General features: G+C 42.5%; 1 protein-coding gene across 5 annotated transcripts in view; it reads right to left on the bottom strand.

The window, feature by feature from the left end:
• Positions 1 to 15,965, bottom strand: part of TRPC4 (transient receptor potential cation channel subfamily C member 4) — a 1,361,777-nt gene that overhangs the window by 704,956 nt on the left and 640,856 nt on the right. For all 5 annotated transcript variants that reach the window (XM_069205494.1, XM_069205493.1, XM_069205497.1 and 2 more), the window contains one exon: positions 2,833 to 3,237. In XM_069205494.1, the coding sequence (XP_069061595.1) occupies positions 2,833 to 3,210 (378 nt within the window). In that variant the 5' untranslated portion in view covers positions 3,211 to 3,237. The remainder of the gene's footprint in view (positions 1 to 2,832; positions 3,238 to 15,965) is intronic.

Genomic DNA, 15,965 nt, shown 5'->3' with positions numbered 1-15,965 from the left:
TGATTTTGCGATACTATCCAAAGCAAATCCACAATTGTTGAGATGTGAGTGTAATGTGACATGTCTTCCTTGAAAAAATGAGGGTCGAGGTCATATGATGTCACTTCCTGTGATGCCACTAAGGTCAATGGGTATGTGATGTCACTTCTGCTACCCACAGTATTTTGGTGAATCAACATCACAAAATGCTTCTTGTTAGTGTGTGGCTGCTAGCCTCTGAGGGGTGTGAGTGCTTCCAACAGGGTAAGTCTGTTACTCTGTGAAGATTGTGAGAGGGCTTGCGGTGTGCCAGGCCTCAACTTTTGTGAGAATGGTGTCAATAGTATGCAACAGCTACTTTGTGATGGACATGAAATTGCTATCAAAGTGTGAAATAACTAGTGTGTAGGGGTGTGAGCATTGTTAGTAATATCAGACAGCTATTATGTGAGGTGTATGAAAGCTGTTGTTCACAGTCAGGAAATGGTGTAAAAGTGTTTTTGTTTTTGTATGACTACTACTTTGATGGGTGTGCTGCTATTAGTGTGCAACTTTTACTAAGCGAGAGGTCTAAGACTGCTTATAGTAATGTGTGGCTGGTACTCTGAAAGGAGTGTGATACTGTTTACTGGTAGCGTGGGACTGCTAGTCTGTGAGTAGTGTTAAAGTGCTGTTAGCATTTGGGGAGTTTTTCTTTTCACCTATAGGGGTTCTAATAGTTGTCCTCATGTTTTAATTGAGGACAGGCTGTGTACTTACTTAATAATGACGTAATCTTACTCTTGAAACAATCCTGAAGTAATCATTCCTAAGCAGAGTCCTCTTCTTCTGCTTAGGGAGCTTGATGGTCTGCTTTCCCTGATTAAGCTGCACAAGTACGGGTGGGGCAACAATGATCCAGGATGTTCATTTATTTACTTTAAAGAACCTTGCCAAGCGACTGCTGTCAGGCCATGCCCACTCACCACCCCCAGCCCCAATAGGATCAGTGACCCCCCACATTACATGCTCAACAGTTGTGTTGTCTGTCATAAACAAGCACCAGCTAGTTCAGTGAACCAAATGTCAGCCCTCTCCCTCTTGATGACCTAGTGCTCGTAGACATTCACAAGACGCTCCAGAACTCTTTCTAGGGTCTCACCAAAACAGCTTTGCAGAAGTTTCTTGCTAGCATTCTGCTTGGCTAGAACAGGTCCCAGTGACCCGATCATGAAGTCAAAACAGCTACACAGTGTGCCTGCACATATTGTGCACATGTTGCAAAGTACCCTTCACATGTATGGCAAGTGTGCAGTACAGTAAGCTTGACAGGAGCAAATGGTTCACCACCAAGTAGGATTATTATGCTTTACATGTAATGACCAACATATTCTTGAATATGTACCAAAGAGTACCACACTTCATTGCATTAGATAAACCACCATAGCATAGACCCCACCCACCATTGTCGTAGCTCACTGGGATGGATAAGACAAGGTGCTACGAGAGACTGGTAGCAGTCAAAACAATACATAATGTTATCACTGTTACAGGAGAAGCAGGTAGCACCACACTGAGACTGTTTACTGCAACACGCATCAATCATCAGTCCACTCAACACGCTGCTGCATCATTACATTTGGATGTGGCGGCCGCCTTACGAGTAGGGAATCCACAGTGGTTCATACCACATTTTACCGAGTCTGCTCCTATTAGAACATACAACATGCAATGCTATTGCTAGTTTTTCAGTAGCATTTGGTATAACAGCTGTTAGAACTTACAGGGTCAAAGCAGGTCGCACAGGATATAGAGGTGCATGAGCAGGAATGTGGTTTCTTGGGACAGACAGCAATACAAATTGAGCTAATTTTTAGTTCACTTAGGAACTCGTCTGGGAATTCCTAAAGCTCCTACTGTGACAGAGACTTAACTCGTGTCATGAGACCACCTTACTATTGGACCCAGGTTGAGCATCAAGTACACTCTAGCATTCACCCTCAGGGTAGCGACCAGCCAGGCAGAGCAGCCAACAGCTTTCTTGGGGAGATGGCTTGGGTGACAAACTCAGAACTTTGCCAAAAATCCATTAACACTTAATAAATCAGTGGCCAGCCAGTGTTTTCATATTTAAAATGAAAACATACTTTAACTCACACGTAACTAAATCAGACTGGATCTTGCCAGACTCGCAAGGTTTGACCTATAATAAACAGAACAAACTCCAGAAGCACTTCGGTAAAATGTAAATAGATTTACAACCCTATTAAAGGAAATTTGATTCATTGATTATATACAGAGAGGACAAGTAACACAAACAGAATTCCATTTGGCAGTTTCAATGACGCATTGATTCAAAAAACTCGTTTTAAGAAAAATCAAAATACGGTTCGGTCAATATATTCAGGTCAAAGTGCAAGCTGCCACATATTTACAATCTTGCCAACGGTCTGTGCTTTGTCTTCAACGCTGATCGTTGACTTGAAAACAACAGTGGGAGGCTTGAAACTTTTTTAACTTAATATATGATTTTTTAATTTGATGATTGTAACAATAGTTCCTAATTGTTTATTACGTTTATAAAGCAGCTCACAACAGGTGTAAATACCAAATTGTCTGAGGAAAAATCAAATTATTAAGGGGCCGATTCACAAAGAGCCTCTTCAGTCATGGTGGATGCTCCTCAGCTCTGGCGGGATCTCCACAGTCGTGGCTCGGCCCCTGCAAAAAGAAACTGCACTGTGGACATCCTGCCATGGAAATGTCATGAGTAAGGAGATCCCGCCAGGACTGCAAAGGCGCTTTGCGAATTCTGCCGTTTGTGTTTACTACAGTTTATTAACAAATGAACAAAAAAATACTTTTTTCGCATACCTGTTTCTCTCCACTCGGTTTCTTGTGATTTAGTAACAGCTCCACAGCTCCAACTACTTCTTTCCGGATGGCGTGTAAAAGGGCATCTCCCACGTAGACATTAAAGCTTAAGAGAAGTTCGATCAGCTCAAGGTTCTCATTCTCAATTGCGATCAGGAGAGCAGTTCTTCCCAGTGGATCAATGCAATTAATATTGATTTTAAAATAAATCTCCGCTTCCTCGAGTGCCAGCTTGACACTGGCATAATCCCCCTTTTCCACTGCATTTAAATAGGCTTTTTCTGACGGCGAGAGCTCTGACTCCGCTCGCACTATGCGAAGAGGGATGCGGTCTCTGTATGGGGCGTTGACGCTTCTTTTGTAGTAGAACTGAGCCATGTTTTATGCCATGTTATGCCATTTTCTCTGCAAAGATGAGAAAAAAATAGATATGAAATAAAATTTGAAACAAACACAGCGATGTTTTCCAGTTTTGTAATTTATCACCCATTTGCCACCTAATGGACTGGACGGGTCGTAACTAGCTCCGTGGTTTGCTTTGTAGCTTAACCTTAAACATCGGCATCTACAAAGGTCATCCAGTTGTCTGCGTGGACCTGATTAAAAACAAAGACTTATGGCAGCATTATTAACAAAGTCGTTTATGCCTATAATCGTACCTGTCGTATATCCAGAAAAGGATACCTGCCAGGTGCAGCTGCATGTACAAGTGTATCATCGTAGAACATGCATACATAAGGTTGCACACTGGTAAATCCCATGTAAGTGGTGGGGAATAGGTAAAATGTAGATGTGGGTTGCCTTGACAATTTATAAACACCCCGAGACGTATGAGTGTAAGAACATTCACAAGCTTCCCTCTTACTCTTGCCCACTGTGTGATTGGTCAGAGTTTAGCTCAAACAGGCATTACTTGCATGCAAGGAAGGGAATGAAATAAACCTAACCTTCACTAGGGTATAAGAGAAGGCATTTCTCCAAGGGAAATGCTTTCTCCCCCCCAAAAAAAAATATATATGAAACTACACGCCAGAGTGCATTTTCTCATCTTGCACACAATAACACACAGGGTGAAATAGCATATTGTAAAAATGTCACATGGCAATGCCTGTAGTAGACCTGGAAACCTGAGACTTTCTGATTTCCATACTGCAAAAGTTCGAGGACTCTAAAAAGTAGTAAATCATCATTTGTTCGTAAGAACATTTTTACAGGTGCTATTTTTTTGTTTTGTTTTTGTGAATTGACCAACTATCATCCATATCCCTATAAACCAGACTCCACATGAAAGTAAAGTGAGCACTGCAGGGCTGATGTCAGTCATGATTTCTGCCACTTTTTGGGCTGCCAATTGTCTTAATTAGTTGGTGGCTTGGAGATGCTCTATTTTACCATCTTAAATCGATGTAAATGGTTTCCTGTCACAGGAAGTTTAAAGGCATGTGCGGATTTGGCTAGAAACATAACTGCCTGTGTTCACACCTCTAAGGAAAACAGCTGAGTGTAACACAACATACACACAGTAACATAAAGTATAATTAAAACATGAAATAGCACAACACAAGGGTCAAAACAGAACTTAACAAATAAACCACAGTGCATTCTTGTCACACATTAGGACCCCCAGAAACCTGCTTCACAATATTCACAAAACAGAGGTCAAATGTGTTTTCGGAAAGAACTTTCTTATCTTTATGGTATTCATTGTTTCAGTGTAGATTAGTAACCTTCACAGTGGACATAGGACATACTATTTATTCAAAATTTCATTCAGATCAAGTGTTACCAGAAATAGTACATCCAAAGTAACATAGCAGCAGCTCTATGTTATGCACTCTCATCACATTGCAGCAACACTAAGGGCCTCCTTACGAGGCTGGCGGTCTTGAGACCACCATCCTTGAAGTGGCTATCCAACAGCCACATTCCAGGTGGTCCAGCTACCAAATTACAACCCTGGCTGTTGCATCACCAGTGGACTGCCGCCACCACCAGGAACAAGGTTCCTGATGGGGTGGTGGCGGTCGGGGTTGTGAGTTTAGCGCTGCTTTGCTGATCATAAATTCAGTTTCCAGCAGCTGTTTCATGACAGGGACCCCGGGCTAAGAGGCAGAACCCTTCCTTGACCGGGCAGACCTCCTAGCCCACCCGTAAAGGTGTGGCTATTTTTAGGGAGAAGCACACCTCTTGCATTTCTAATTTCCTGCCTGCCTGGCCGGGCAGGGCAGGAAGGCTTTGTCCTCCACTGGAGTGACAACTACTTGCCCATCAAAGGCTCACCACCCTGATGCTTTTCTCACTAGCTAGCCTGGGAGGGAGGACGTGTGACCTCTTTACTGCCCAGGCCCTTTGTCTTATATCCTGCCAAGGTGCAAGCACCACCAGCAGGATGTCAGACTTCTGTCGGTGGTGGCAGCGGCTCAGGAGAGCCAGCCAAAACAGTACAGGACTGGGTAACTTGGTGGGCACGCTCTAAGGGTGCCACCTGGGCATCTGCTTTTTAATCCCAAACAAGGGCATTAGTGTTTGATACCAAACACAACAGGATTTGGCTGGGCCATTGCAGAGCTAGATATTGGAACAGTGGTCGGATGCCAGCCCATGTTATCCAACAGACTGCCAGTTACACGGGCCGGCATTGCATTTTGAATGCCAGTGAGAGAGCGTAGCATATATAATCTATATTAACATGAAATGTTTATGAATTAATGTGTGATGATGCCGCATAGAAACTATAGTGATTGTAATTTTGCTTAGACGTGCGCTTGAATTGTGGCCACGATAAGTGGCCACCAATGTATACGCGAGCTAATAATCATGACCAAAATGTTTATGTTACGTTCAATTGAGCTTATACTAACATTTGCGTTATTAAATCTGTATTGAAAACCACATAGGCTTTAAGTTAGCATGAGCCGAAGCTTAGCTGCTTGGCTCTCATATTAAATGCATTTTTTCTATTTTCCAGTGTGCTGACTCACAAGGGGCCATGACCCTGTTTGTTCTTTTTCTTCGACTTGGAAGATGAATGTAACCATGTTAGATCCGTTCTCAAGCGTATTTTCTATGCCCATGGAATAAATGTTAAAATGAATTGAAACAGTGTAGATTAATGTAATGTACAAGGTCATTCAAACCGGGGAAGACAATAGAACTGCTGACCAAAAGATGTGCAAAGAATTACCAAGGGATGAAGTCACACCGGACGTGTCACCTCTGAAGATGTCAATTACGAAGACCAATCAAAAACTTGTAAAACAATATGGGGTGAAGATTAGGATTACCTAATGTGTTATACGATAGGTTAAATATAGTGGGGTATAGCAAATGTCCAATAGGATTTTGGGGGAATGTACTACGAAAAAGGGATAAAAACCCATGTCGCAGAAAGGTCATTTAGGCGGGTTAGGGAATGCTATTGATTTTATCCAGAATCTCTGTCACTCTGTTTGGTGACTTGAGATTTTATTAAAACCATCCTTGCCCTTAGTTTGTCCATTTACACTTTACCTCCTTATGAGGGAAGTGCCCTTTTTGCCCCAGAGCTGAGTTCTGACTGATGGCGATCTGACTGATGTCCTGAAGATGAAGACTGAACCTGTGCGCTGACCTAATCTTTGGAGGGTAATTATGACAATGCATTTGTGATTTGTCTGTTTGCTTTTCCTTTCTAGGTACCAACTGCTTGCTTTTGACAGAGACCTTAGCTAGATGTTTTCCAAATTGATGTTCGAAATCGTTTTGCATGAAGCCCAACATGCTAATGCCAATCAGTGGTTAGGACAGGTGTTCACCAAAACTGACGCAAATAGACAAACGACTGAGACTATGCTTTGTTGAACTGACGCGATATTGACACTCTGCAAATCTTGATCTATGTTCACGCCGTGTTATGTTCTGATGTTTGTGATTCTCGCTTTAATGAAATCTTATCACAGTTGCCATATCGTGACTATGCTATTATGTTTCTTGGTTTTGAGGTTAACACATCTGCTCTTAGATTGTAACTAAGGGGGAATAAAACTCATAAAATTCTACTAAACTGGTGTAGTTATTCATGGCTGCAAGGTCATGGTAGAGTTTTGAATTGATTAATGACTTTGACTAAAGTGAAATGCATTGTCGTGATAAATATTGATGACATTATTGATGTATTGATTGATATATTGATTAGCTATCTCATCCTACGGTGTCTCTCAACTGGGTCAAAAAGATTAATTGGCCTAAAACGAGTCCTGATGTGTAATAAAATATCATAAAAGGACGCGTTAACACCAGCATGGGGCATAGATGCTCCGGATCAGATGCCCTCACTCATGGGACAGTGCACCCTTCTCCTTGGGCTAGAGAGGGACTGCCTTAGGGGTTACTGACCTGTCCATGGGCAGTAAAAGGGACTCTGCCTTCACCTGGTGTGGGAAGAGTCTAACTCAAGCAGCAGCCTACTCGTGCAGGCTGACATGGCAGCTCTGCAGTCTCACTTTTAGTTCTGGGAACTCAGGGTGGCACAATCAGTGCTGTAGCCCTGGTACCCACTTTAACAGTTTTGCCATAGGTACCCTGGGCACCATTTCCTGGGGACTTACATTGGTGGCAAGGAGCTTGCCAATTGGCCTATGCAATTTGACATATACTTTAAGGGAAAGAGCATTGGTACGGGAACCTGTTAATCAGGCCTCAGTAGAATAACAGGTCAAAAACCACAGCATCTGACAGCAAAAAGTGGGGGTTGACCATCCAAAAAGGGGCCCTTTACAACATACCCACATTCCTAAAAAAAAGTAAGTTTTGAGTGGAACAATGTGATGCATCAATTTTGTGTTTTGGGCCCTTTCCTGTGCGGCCACTAGGTTTAACCACACACGTGAGGTACCATTTTTTATTGGTAGCCTTAGGCAAATGCTCAGTGGAAGGAAGTTTGTGACCTTTCACAGATTTCAGAACCTTCCGTCACAGAAATGTGAGGAAAACATGTTTAGCTTTTTCAACAAAGTTTGACGTTTGCAAAGGTTCCTGGGTAAAAATAACTAGTGAGAGCCACACAAATCACTACACCCTGCATTTTTCCAAGTGTCTAGTTTTCAAAAATATGCAGGTTTGCTAGGTTTCCTTAGGTTCTAGCTAAGCTAGGGACCAAAATTCACAGCTACTCACATTTCAAAAAAGGGGTCAGTTTTGAGTGTAATAATGTGATGTATCCATGTTATGTTTTGGGTCCTTTCCTGTCGTGGGCATTAGGCTTACCCACACAAGTGCGGGATCATTTTAATCAGGAGACTTAGGGGAATGCTAGGTGAAAGGAAGTTTGTCACTCCCTGCTAATTCCAGAACTTTCCATCACAAAAATTTGAGGAATTTTTTTTTTTAGGCAAAGTGTGAGGTCTACAAGGGATTATGGGTAAGAAAACCATGGGAGATTCATGCAAGTCACCTCACCCTAGATTCACCTGCGTGTCTAGTTTTTAAATGTGTGCAGGCTTGCTAGGTTTCCCTAGGTGCTGGCAGAGTTAGGGCCCAAAATCAGCACAAGTGAGATACAATTTTTATTGGAAGACAAGTGAGAGCATAGAATAGTTGAACATTTGTTATTACCAAGTGGATTTTACAGCATTTTTGCAATTGTGTAAATAAAGAAGGCATTTTGAAATTCCCTCTAATTCACAAGCTAGTATGGGTACCCACATATTCAGTGATATATGAGCAACTACTGCTCCTAACCCCTTAGCTTGTGCCTATTTCAGAAATGTACAGGTTTCCTTGATACCTATTTTTCATTCTACATATTTAACCATATGAATTGGTCTATACTTTGTACGCAACAAAAAAACAATGTACAGGGCAGCTCAGTTGTTGGCTTACATATATGATGACTTGCTGAATTTGGAACTTTGTCTACGTTTAAGAAAGATATAGCTTTCCTGAATCACCCATGGGTTCCAGACTAGTTTCCACCACAAACTGGAATTAGTTTTAAAGCACAAAAAATAGGGAAAATGGACTATCTCTTTAAAAATTGCAAAAACTGGGGTAAAAACGTAGTTTGTTTTTATTCAGCTCTGCATCACAATCTGGAATTGCACAGAATGTTCTACTGAGGAATATTATCTTTAAGGGCTCATTACAGTGTGAAGAGTCTTGACAAGGCGACAGACACAGTCCTCCTGGAATGGACAAGATTAAAAAAAGTAGGCTATGCGTTTCAGTAGTATTAGAAAACATGCTTTCCTTTATCCAAAGATTTAATTAATTTGTAAAGCATTTCTTTCATGGAAAATGGTTTCAGATTCAGTGAAGCATTGTTTGTAAACAACGTTAAAAGTAATGATTTAAATATAAAAAGGCATATTAAATTATCATCAAATGATGGAAAATGTATCTATGTTAAATTGTAAAGAAGCAAATCTTAAGGCAGGATCCAGAAAGCAAAAAGCAGCTTTGATAAAGCCAAAAGGTTTGTCTTGTGTAAACTGCAAGACAGCACAATCAAGTAAGCCAAACATATACACATATATACATTAAATTAGGCTTCATCATTTGCTAAGAGGGATTTAAAAAGTAGGGCATGTGTACTCTACAATACTCCATCTATGGATCTAGCATTAATATATGAAAGCAATACACAAAGGCCATATGTTCAGCCATTGATATTTTTATAATTCAAATGTATTTGTTTATGTATGTATGTTCAAATGATGCAGGTTTTGAATAGGACTGTGGAATATTATTATTTACCTAATGGACACAATACTTTCATATGTAAAGCACTGCAAGAAACATAGCACCTGTAATTAATATTATCCAATTATAGCAACCCTTATCTTATCAGCTACTGTAGAACAAATGGTTCCATCAAAACTGAAAGGGGTTACTTGTGTTAGACTTAATTGAAACAACATAGCATTTAGTTATTTTCTTCAGATGAATCACATATAGAGCAAGAGCTATCTTAAATCTTCTTGGATCATGTGTTGTAAATGTTTTAAAAGCTAACATCAATGATTTTACATAAGATAGCTCGTTTGTGGTTAGTCATCATACTTTTCACCTCCTTTTGGTGATGTAGGCCTTGATTTACTAACTGCAAAATGAACACTCTAAACCTCCCTGCCACCATTACCACCCTCTTCACATGACAATCATAACACTTGAGAGTGGATTCCACAAATCAGATGACAGAATATAGCTCTGCCAAGTGCCTGTCAAAATATACCAATGTTGAAATGGACGTATGGTATTCTTGATTTGCTTCATATATGGGCAGTTTGAAGGAAATGGTTGCATGGTTAGTTGTTTCTCCAACTACCCTTACTCTGGGGCTAGGGAATATCAAGTGAATTTCCTGGTTTTGCACAAATGCTTATCAGGGTAGGGATAAACTCCTACCCCGAGTTATGGGAGGAGTTATGAAGGCCTTTAGGGTGTTCAAGTGAACCCAGGATGATGTCATTTGGCCCTATGTTCCATCAGGTGTGAAATCCACCAGATGCGGCACAGGAATTTGCTATTCACCCATCATAATTGAGGGTAAACCTGCCAACAGCCACAGACAAAGAAGAGTGATGTGGGGTGGGGGGAAACCCGACTCATCAGCAATCATTCACACCCCTACCCCTCCACGCATGCATACATTGCACACTCCCCACTCTGCGCACACGCAAGCACACACACAGGCAGCCTCCCCCCCTCCCTTCCAGTCGCCCACTTACCTTCTCCGTTGAGGAGGGCATCCAGGAGGGGATGGGGCCTGGTAGTCTTGCACCGCCAGCACCAACACGGCAGCAGGACTCCACCAAGCGTTATTACGGCTTGTAATACGGCGGCCGGAGTCTTGCTGGTGTGGGTGTTCAGGTGATGTACCCCCTTCTGCACTGCTGACCACCAGCACGAGTCCAGATTCCACCAGTAACATGGTGGACAGCTGCCAGCACTCGTAATATGGCAGTCTGCAGACCGCCAGCACTGATGGTCTGCTGGTGGGTTTGGCTTCGGCAGTCTGGCAACAAGACCGCCAATGTCAAAATGAGGGCCTCTGTCTTGTTGATAAGCTGCTGATAATTAGACCAATTGGTGTGTAAAGCCAGAACCATAGCCATGACAAATATTATTTTAGTTGCTGAAGTGTGATTAGAAGATTTTATTGATTAAATGTATGCCCATATCTAGAATTTTTGAACCCAGATTGAAAGATTCTCAATTTAGATTATTATACAAAACTGTATTATTTATGAATACCAAGAATCATTACTGAATTCACCAGCAGAGCATTAAGGGATGTGTTGCTTTGCTGAAAGTCATCTCTGGGGTTTATCTGAAAAGCAATTAATTTATTCCATATCTTTCACATGTTACCAAATTTCAAAATGTGAGTGAAAATAAAAAACATGATTATTATATGCATTATGATTACAAAATTCAGATGCAGACTTCAGCAGAAAGTATGATGTATTACTTGATCAAAAAAAACTCTATTAGCAGAGTTGCATTATTGTCTACACCCTCAAGTTCCACATGGGGGAATATGGTTGAGCTAGGTCATAAATAAAGGCCCTTGCTCCATCATGCTATGCCCTATGCAGAAGTGGTATCAGGGATGAGGTTATTAGTTGGGAACGGTGCACCTCTATCAAACTAATGAATCCCCTTTGGGTAGGGCAAAACACAGTTTTGAGATAATTTCTGCCCAGCCCCCAATCCACATGGCACAAGTCAGGGGAAATCCCCTGAGAAATACATTTGAAGTTCAAGCAGTGCCTAATGAAGAGCACAACAGAACAAAATTACCAAACAAATTTAGAAGCAGAGGAAAATTAATGAACATAGATGCACCAAGATCATTAAAGCAGGTTAGAGGGACCCAGAGAGAATATATTGTAAGTTAAAAAGTGCCAAGACAAAGCAAAGCTCCAAACAAAAGTCAATTTTACAAAGTTTACCTTTGTAATTATGGATATGAAGTGTTAACATTTCTCCCAAAAATGGATTGCAAATCAAAATATAATCTCACCATTTTATATGAATATATCTCGTTATAGTGCTAAAATACTCTGACATGTCTGAGTACAAGAAATCACTTGATCGCCGTGTACTATCCACTTTATTCTTGCCCCATCATATCTCTTTATCTTTATTACCAACAAAACATACAAAAAGTATGAAATACAATACTAAGTACAAAAAGTATGAAATACAATACTAAGGGCTAGATGTAGCAATATTCCAAATTGCGAGTTGCAATTTGCGAGTCCCAGAGACTCGCAAATTGCAACTCGCAATTTGGAATGCAGAAAGGTGTCTCAGACACCTTCTGCGAGTCGCTATGGGGTCGCAAAGACCCACCTCATTAATATTAATGAGGTGGGTCGCAATTTGCGATCCCATAGCGAGTCAGGGCACTCACGGGGATGGAGGCCTGCTGTAGTCAGCAGACCTCCATGTCCGTGACTGCTTTTAAATAAACCTTAAAGGAAAACAAGCTGCACTTTGAAAAATAAACCGAAACCTTTTGTTTCGGTATTTTTCAGGGCAGGTAGTGGTCCATTGGACCACTGCCTGCTCTGAAAAATTATTTTTGTGCCAGACACAAAGGGGAAGGGGTCCCATGGGGACCCCTTCCCGTTTGCGCCTGGGTTACCACCCACTTCAAGTGGATGGTAACTGCGCTTTCATTTGCGACCGCAATCGCGGTCGCAAATGAAAATGCATACCATTGCGACTCGCAAATAGGAAGGGAACACCCCTTCCTATTTGCGACTCGACCGACTCGCCAAATGCATTTCAACATAGCAAAGTGGCTTTAGCGACTCGCAAACGGCGTTTTTCGCCGTTTGCGACTCGCTAAAGCTTTGCTACATCTGGCCCTAAGTGCCTGTCTTTTACACATCCCTCAAGTCTAGTTTTGTGAACTGGAGGCGTGTCTGTTGTGTGTCTCGGCTGCATGGTGTGCACTTCACCCCTCCAGTTGAGTCATTATGAACTAAATCTACAGTATAACATCACAACCTCAATCTTGGTTTACCTCTCTAAATCCCTTTGTCTGCTCTCTTCTATAGTTTGGCTGAGAAGCATCTAATATTAAGGGCTAGATGTATTAACATTAGGAATACCAATTTCCTAATTGCAATCCTCTTCTAATCATAATTAGGAAATTGGTATTCCTAACTCTTTTGAGTTTCATTAACAAGGTTCAAGTTTAAGTTTATTGACACGGTTAATTAAAACCATCGCAATTCCGACATGCATAATAATATAAATACTTTGCCTACTCATTATGTTAATAATGACCCATAATTAAAACATATAAAGTGTGTTTGAAACTAAAACATATCATGGTAAAGAGTTGTGCGTAGCTAAAATGTTCCCCACTGATTAGCTAAAATGTTCTCCACTGATTCCAACCTTGGTCTTGAACTTAACTTTAGGACTTTCTTGCTCCCTTACGAACACTATAATTGTGGATGAGTGAATCTCAGGCAGAATCCTAAGTTGTCCCTAAGACTGATTTCTGTCTGGAACTAACCTTTCGGAGCTTTACTAATCATAAAATGATAGCCCATGCACACTCGTCTTCAACTTTATTCACTAATTATTTCTGGGCCTGTACCATGAATTTGGTCCCTCTACAAGAAAATGGAATTGAAAGTCCGCTAAGCCAGCTAATAATGGTCGGCCTGCATGAGCATATATTCAGTGTCTTAAAAATGTTTTTCAGATATAGGGGGTGATTCTGAGCTTGGCGGGCGGCGGTAGCCGCCCGCCAAGCGGGAACCGCCAGAAGACCGTACCGCGGTCAAAAGACCGCGGCGGTCATTCTGGGTTTCCCACTGGGCTGGCGGGCGACCGCCGAAAGTCCGCCCGCCAGCCCAGCGGGAAACACCCTTCCCACGATGACGCCAGCTCAGAATTGAGCCGGCGGAGTGGGAAGGTGCGACGGGTGCAGTTGCACCCGTCGCGAATTTCAGTGTCTGCTAGGCAGACACTGAAATTCCTTTTGGGGCCCTCTTATGGGGGCCCCTGCAGTGCCCATGCCATTGGCTTGGGCACTGCAGGGGCCCCCAGGGTCCCCGCGGCACCCCCTACCGCCATCCTGTTCCCGGCGGGAGAACCGCCAGGAACAGGATGGCGGTAGGGGTTGTCAGAATCCCCATGGCGGCGGAGCGCGCTCCGCCGCCATGGAGGATTCTCACGGGCAGCGGAAAGTCGGCGGTACACCGCTGACTTTCCGTTTCTGGCCGCGGCTGAACCGCCGCGGTCAGAATGCCCAGCGGTGCACCGCCAGCCTGTTGGCGGTGCTACCGCGGTCATTCGCCCTGGCGGTTTTTACCGCCAGGGTTAGAATGACCCCCATAATGTCCTGTGGCCTAGCAAAGCCGGGCACACACAAAAAATGTGTTCTAATGACTCTTGGCTGTATCCACACAGTTGTCAGATCCTGCTGTCTCCATGAAGGGACCATATCCTTTGTTTCCATCAACCGATGTTTCAGCGACTGATTGAAGGTTGCTGCTAGATATTCCTGTGCCCGTAAAGTTTTGTATGATGTTATTACAGTTCAGGCATGCTGTCTGCTTGCCAGTTTTTGTTTGTCAGAATTTAAAGATTTCATCTTAGTGACAGCGTTTGCCTTCCGAAAGAATTCCTTTTTGTCTGGGTTCTGCTCCCAGGCTTCTAACAAACCTAGCATTTTAATGCAGTTATTTAAATGATGACCCCAGGTGCCTTTATTGTTGTGACGCTGTTGCTCCTCAATTTCCATCCAGCATAGGTTGTTTAGAGTACCAATCTCAGCTGCACGCATCCTCCAGCATAATTTAGTGAAAGCACATTTACTCTGAAATTCATAGTTTTTCAGACCCAATTCTAAGCGAACCTGGGCTGGAGATGCTGGTCGTGGTATCCCAAAAACTGTTTTGTAGGCCTTTGTCTGTACTTGATTGAAAAAAACTGCCTCCTTCCCCAGCATAATTTCGGTGCCATAAGTGAAGGTGGGCCTTAGCCGCTCTGCCATGACAGAAAGCAGGTGAGTGTGTGATGGGCAGCTCAGTTTTTGTTTTAGAACTTTAAAGCCATAGGTCAATGAGAGGGCTTTTGCTTGAGCGACAGCAAGCTGTGGCTTGAAAGTCAAGCGACAGCCCATAGTGAATCCCAAATACTTATATGTGGGTGCAACCTCCACCTGGGTTCCATTTATGAACCATAAAGCATATTTAAACGTCTTATCAACTAGGCGGACAACCTTAGTTTTACTCAAATTCAATTCTAGACCTTGAATAGTTATGTACGTATAAAGTGCATCGATGCTATGCTGTAGCCCAACAGGTGTTTGGCTGAGTAAAACTATGTCGTCTGCGTACTGTAGCCATGCAATTCCTTTCTTGGCCAATACTGGCGGGTGGCTATTTATGGGAGCAAGAGCCCGGCTAGGTCAGCAAGATATAAGTTGGACAGCGTGGAAGCTAATACCCTTGTTTTAGTCCTTTTGCTGTTAATGTTCTGTTGGTGAGGTGGCTACCCTCTCCGATTTTTATTTGTGCCCAAGTACTTGTGTACAAGTCCATTATTGTGCTAAGAAGGCTGCATGGTAACCCCCAACCTTTCAGTTTCTCCCATAGATGGGTTCTTGGTACGCAACCAAAAGCTGCCTTTAGGTCAATAAAGCACACAAATAGCCTTTTCTTCTTAAGCCTGGCTTTGTTTCTCAGCAAAGCAAGGGTTGCCAGGTTAGTGGAAGCACCCATACCAGCTCTGAAACCTGTCTGGCATTGTGGAATTAGATGTCTGTCATGAATCCATTCTGCTAGTTGTTGCAGTAGACAGGATGCGTAGAGTTTTGCTTCCACGTTTATCAATGCTTTTAGCCTGTAGTTTGAAGGCTTTGCGGGGTTGCCTGCTTTGTATATAGGGTAAATAATGCTGCATTTCCATGCATCAGGTAAACCCGTAGTGCCTTGTAGAACATTAAAAAGCAGCACCAAATAATGCGCCCAGAATGAAGGGTCCCCTCTAAACAAGGCGTTTGGAATTCCGTTCTGACCAGCTGCCCCTTCCATTTTTAGTTTCTTGATAAGCCTTATCTGCATTACTATGTCGATGGTCATTAGTGCGTGCTTTCCTTCATTTTCGTTTAGAGGTAAGTC

Source organism: Pleurodeles waltl, chromosome 8 (genome assembly GCF_031143425.1).
Source record: "Pleurodeles waltl isolate 20211129_DDA chromosome 8, aPleWal1.hap1.20221129, whole genome shotgun sequence".
NCBI classification, from domain to species: Eukaryota; Metazoa; Chordata; class Amphibia; order Caudata; family Salamandridae; genus Pleurodeles; species Pleurodeles waltl.
This window is presented reverse-complemented; position numbering and strand designations above follow the sequence as displayed.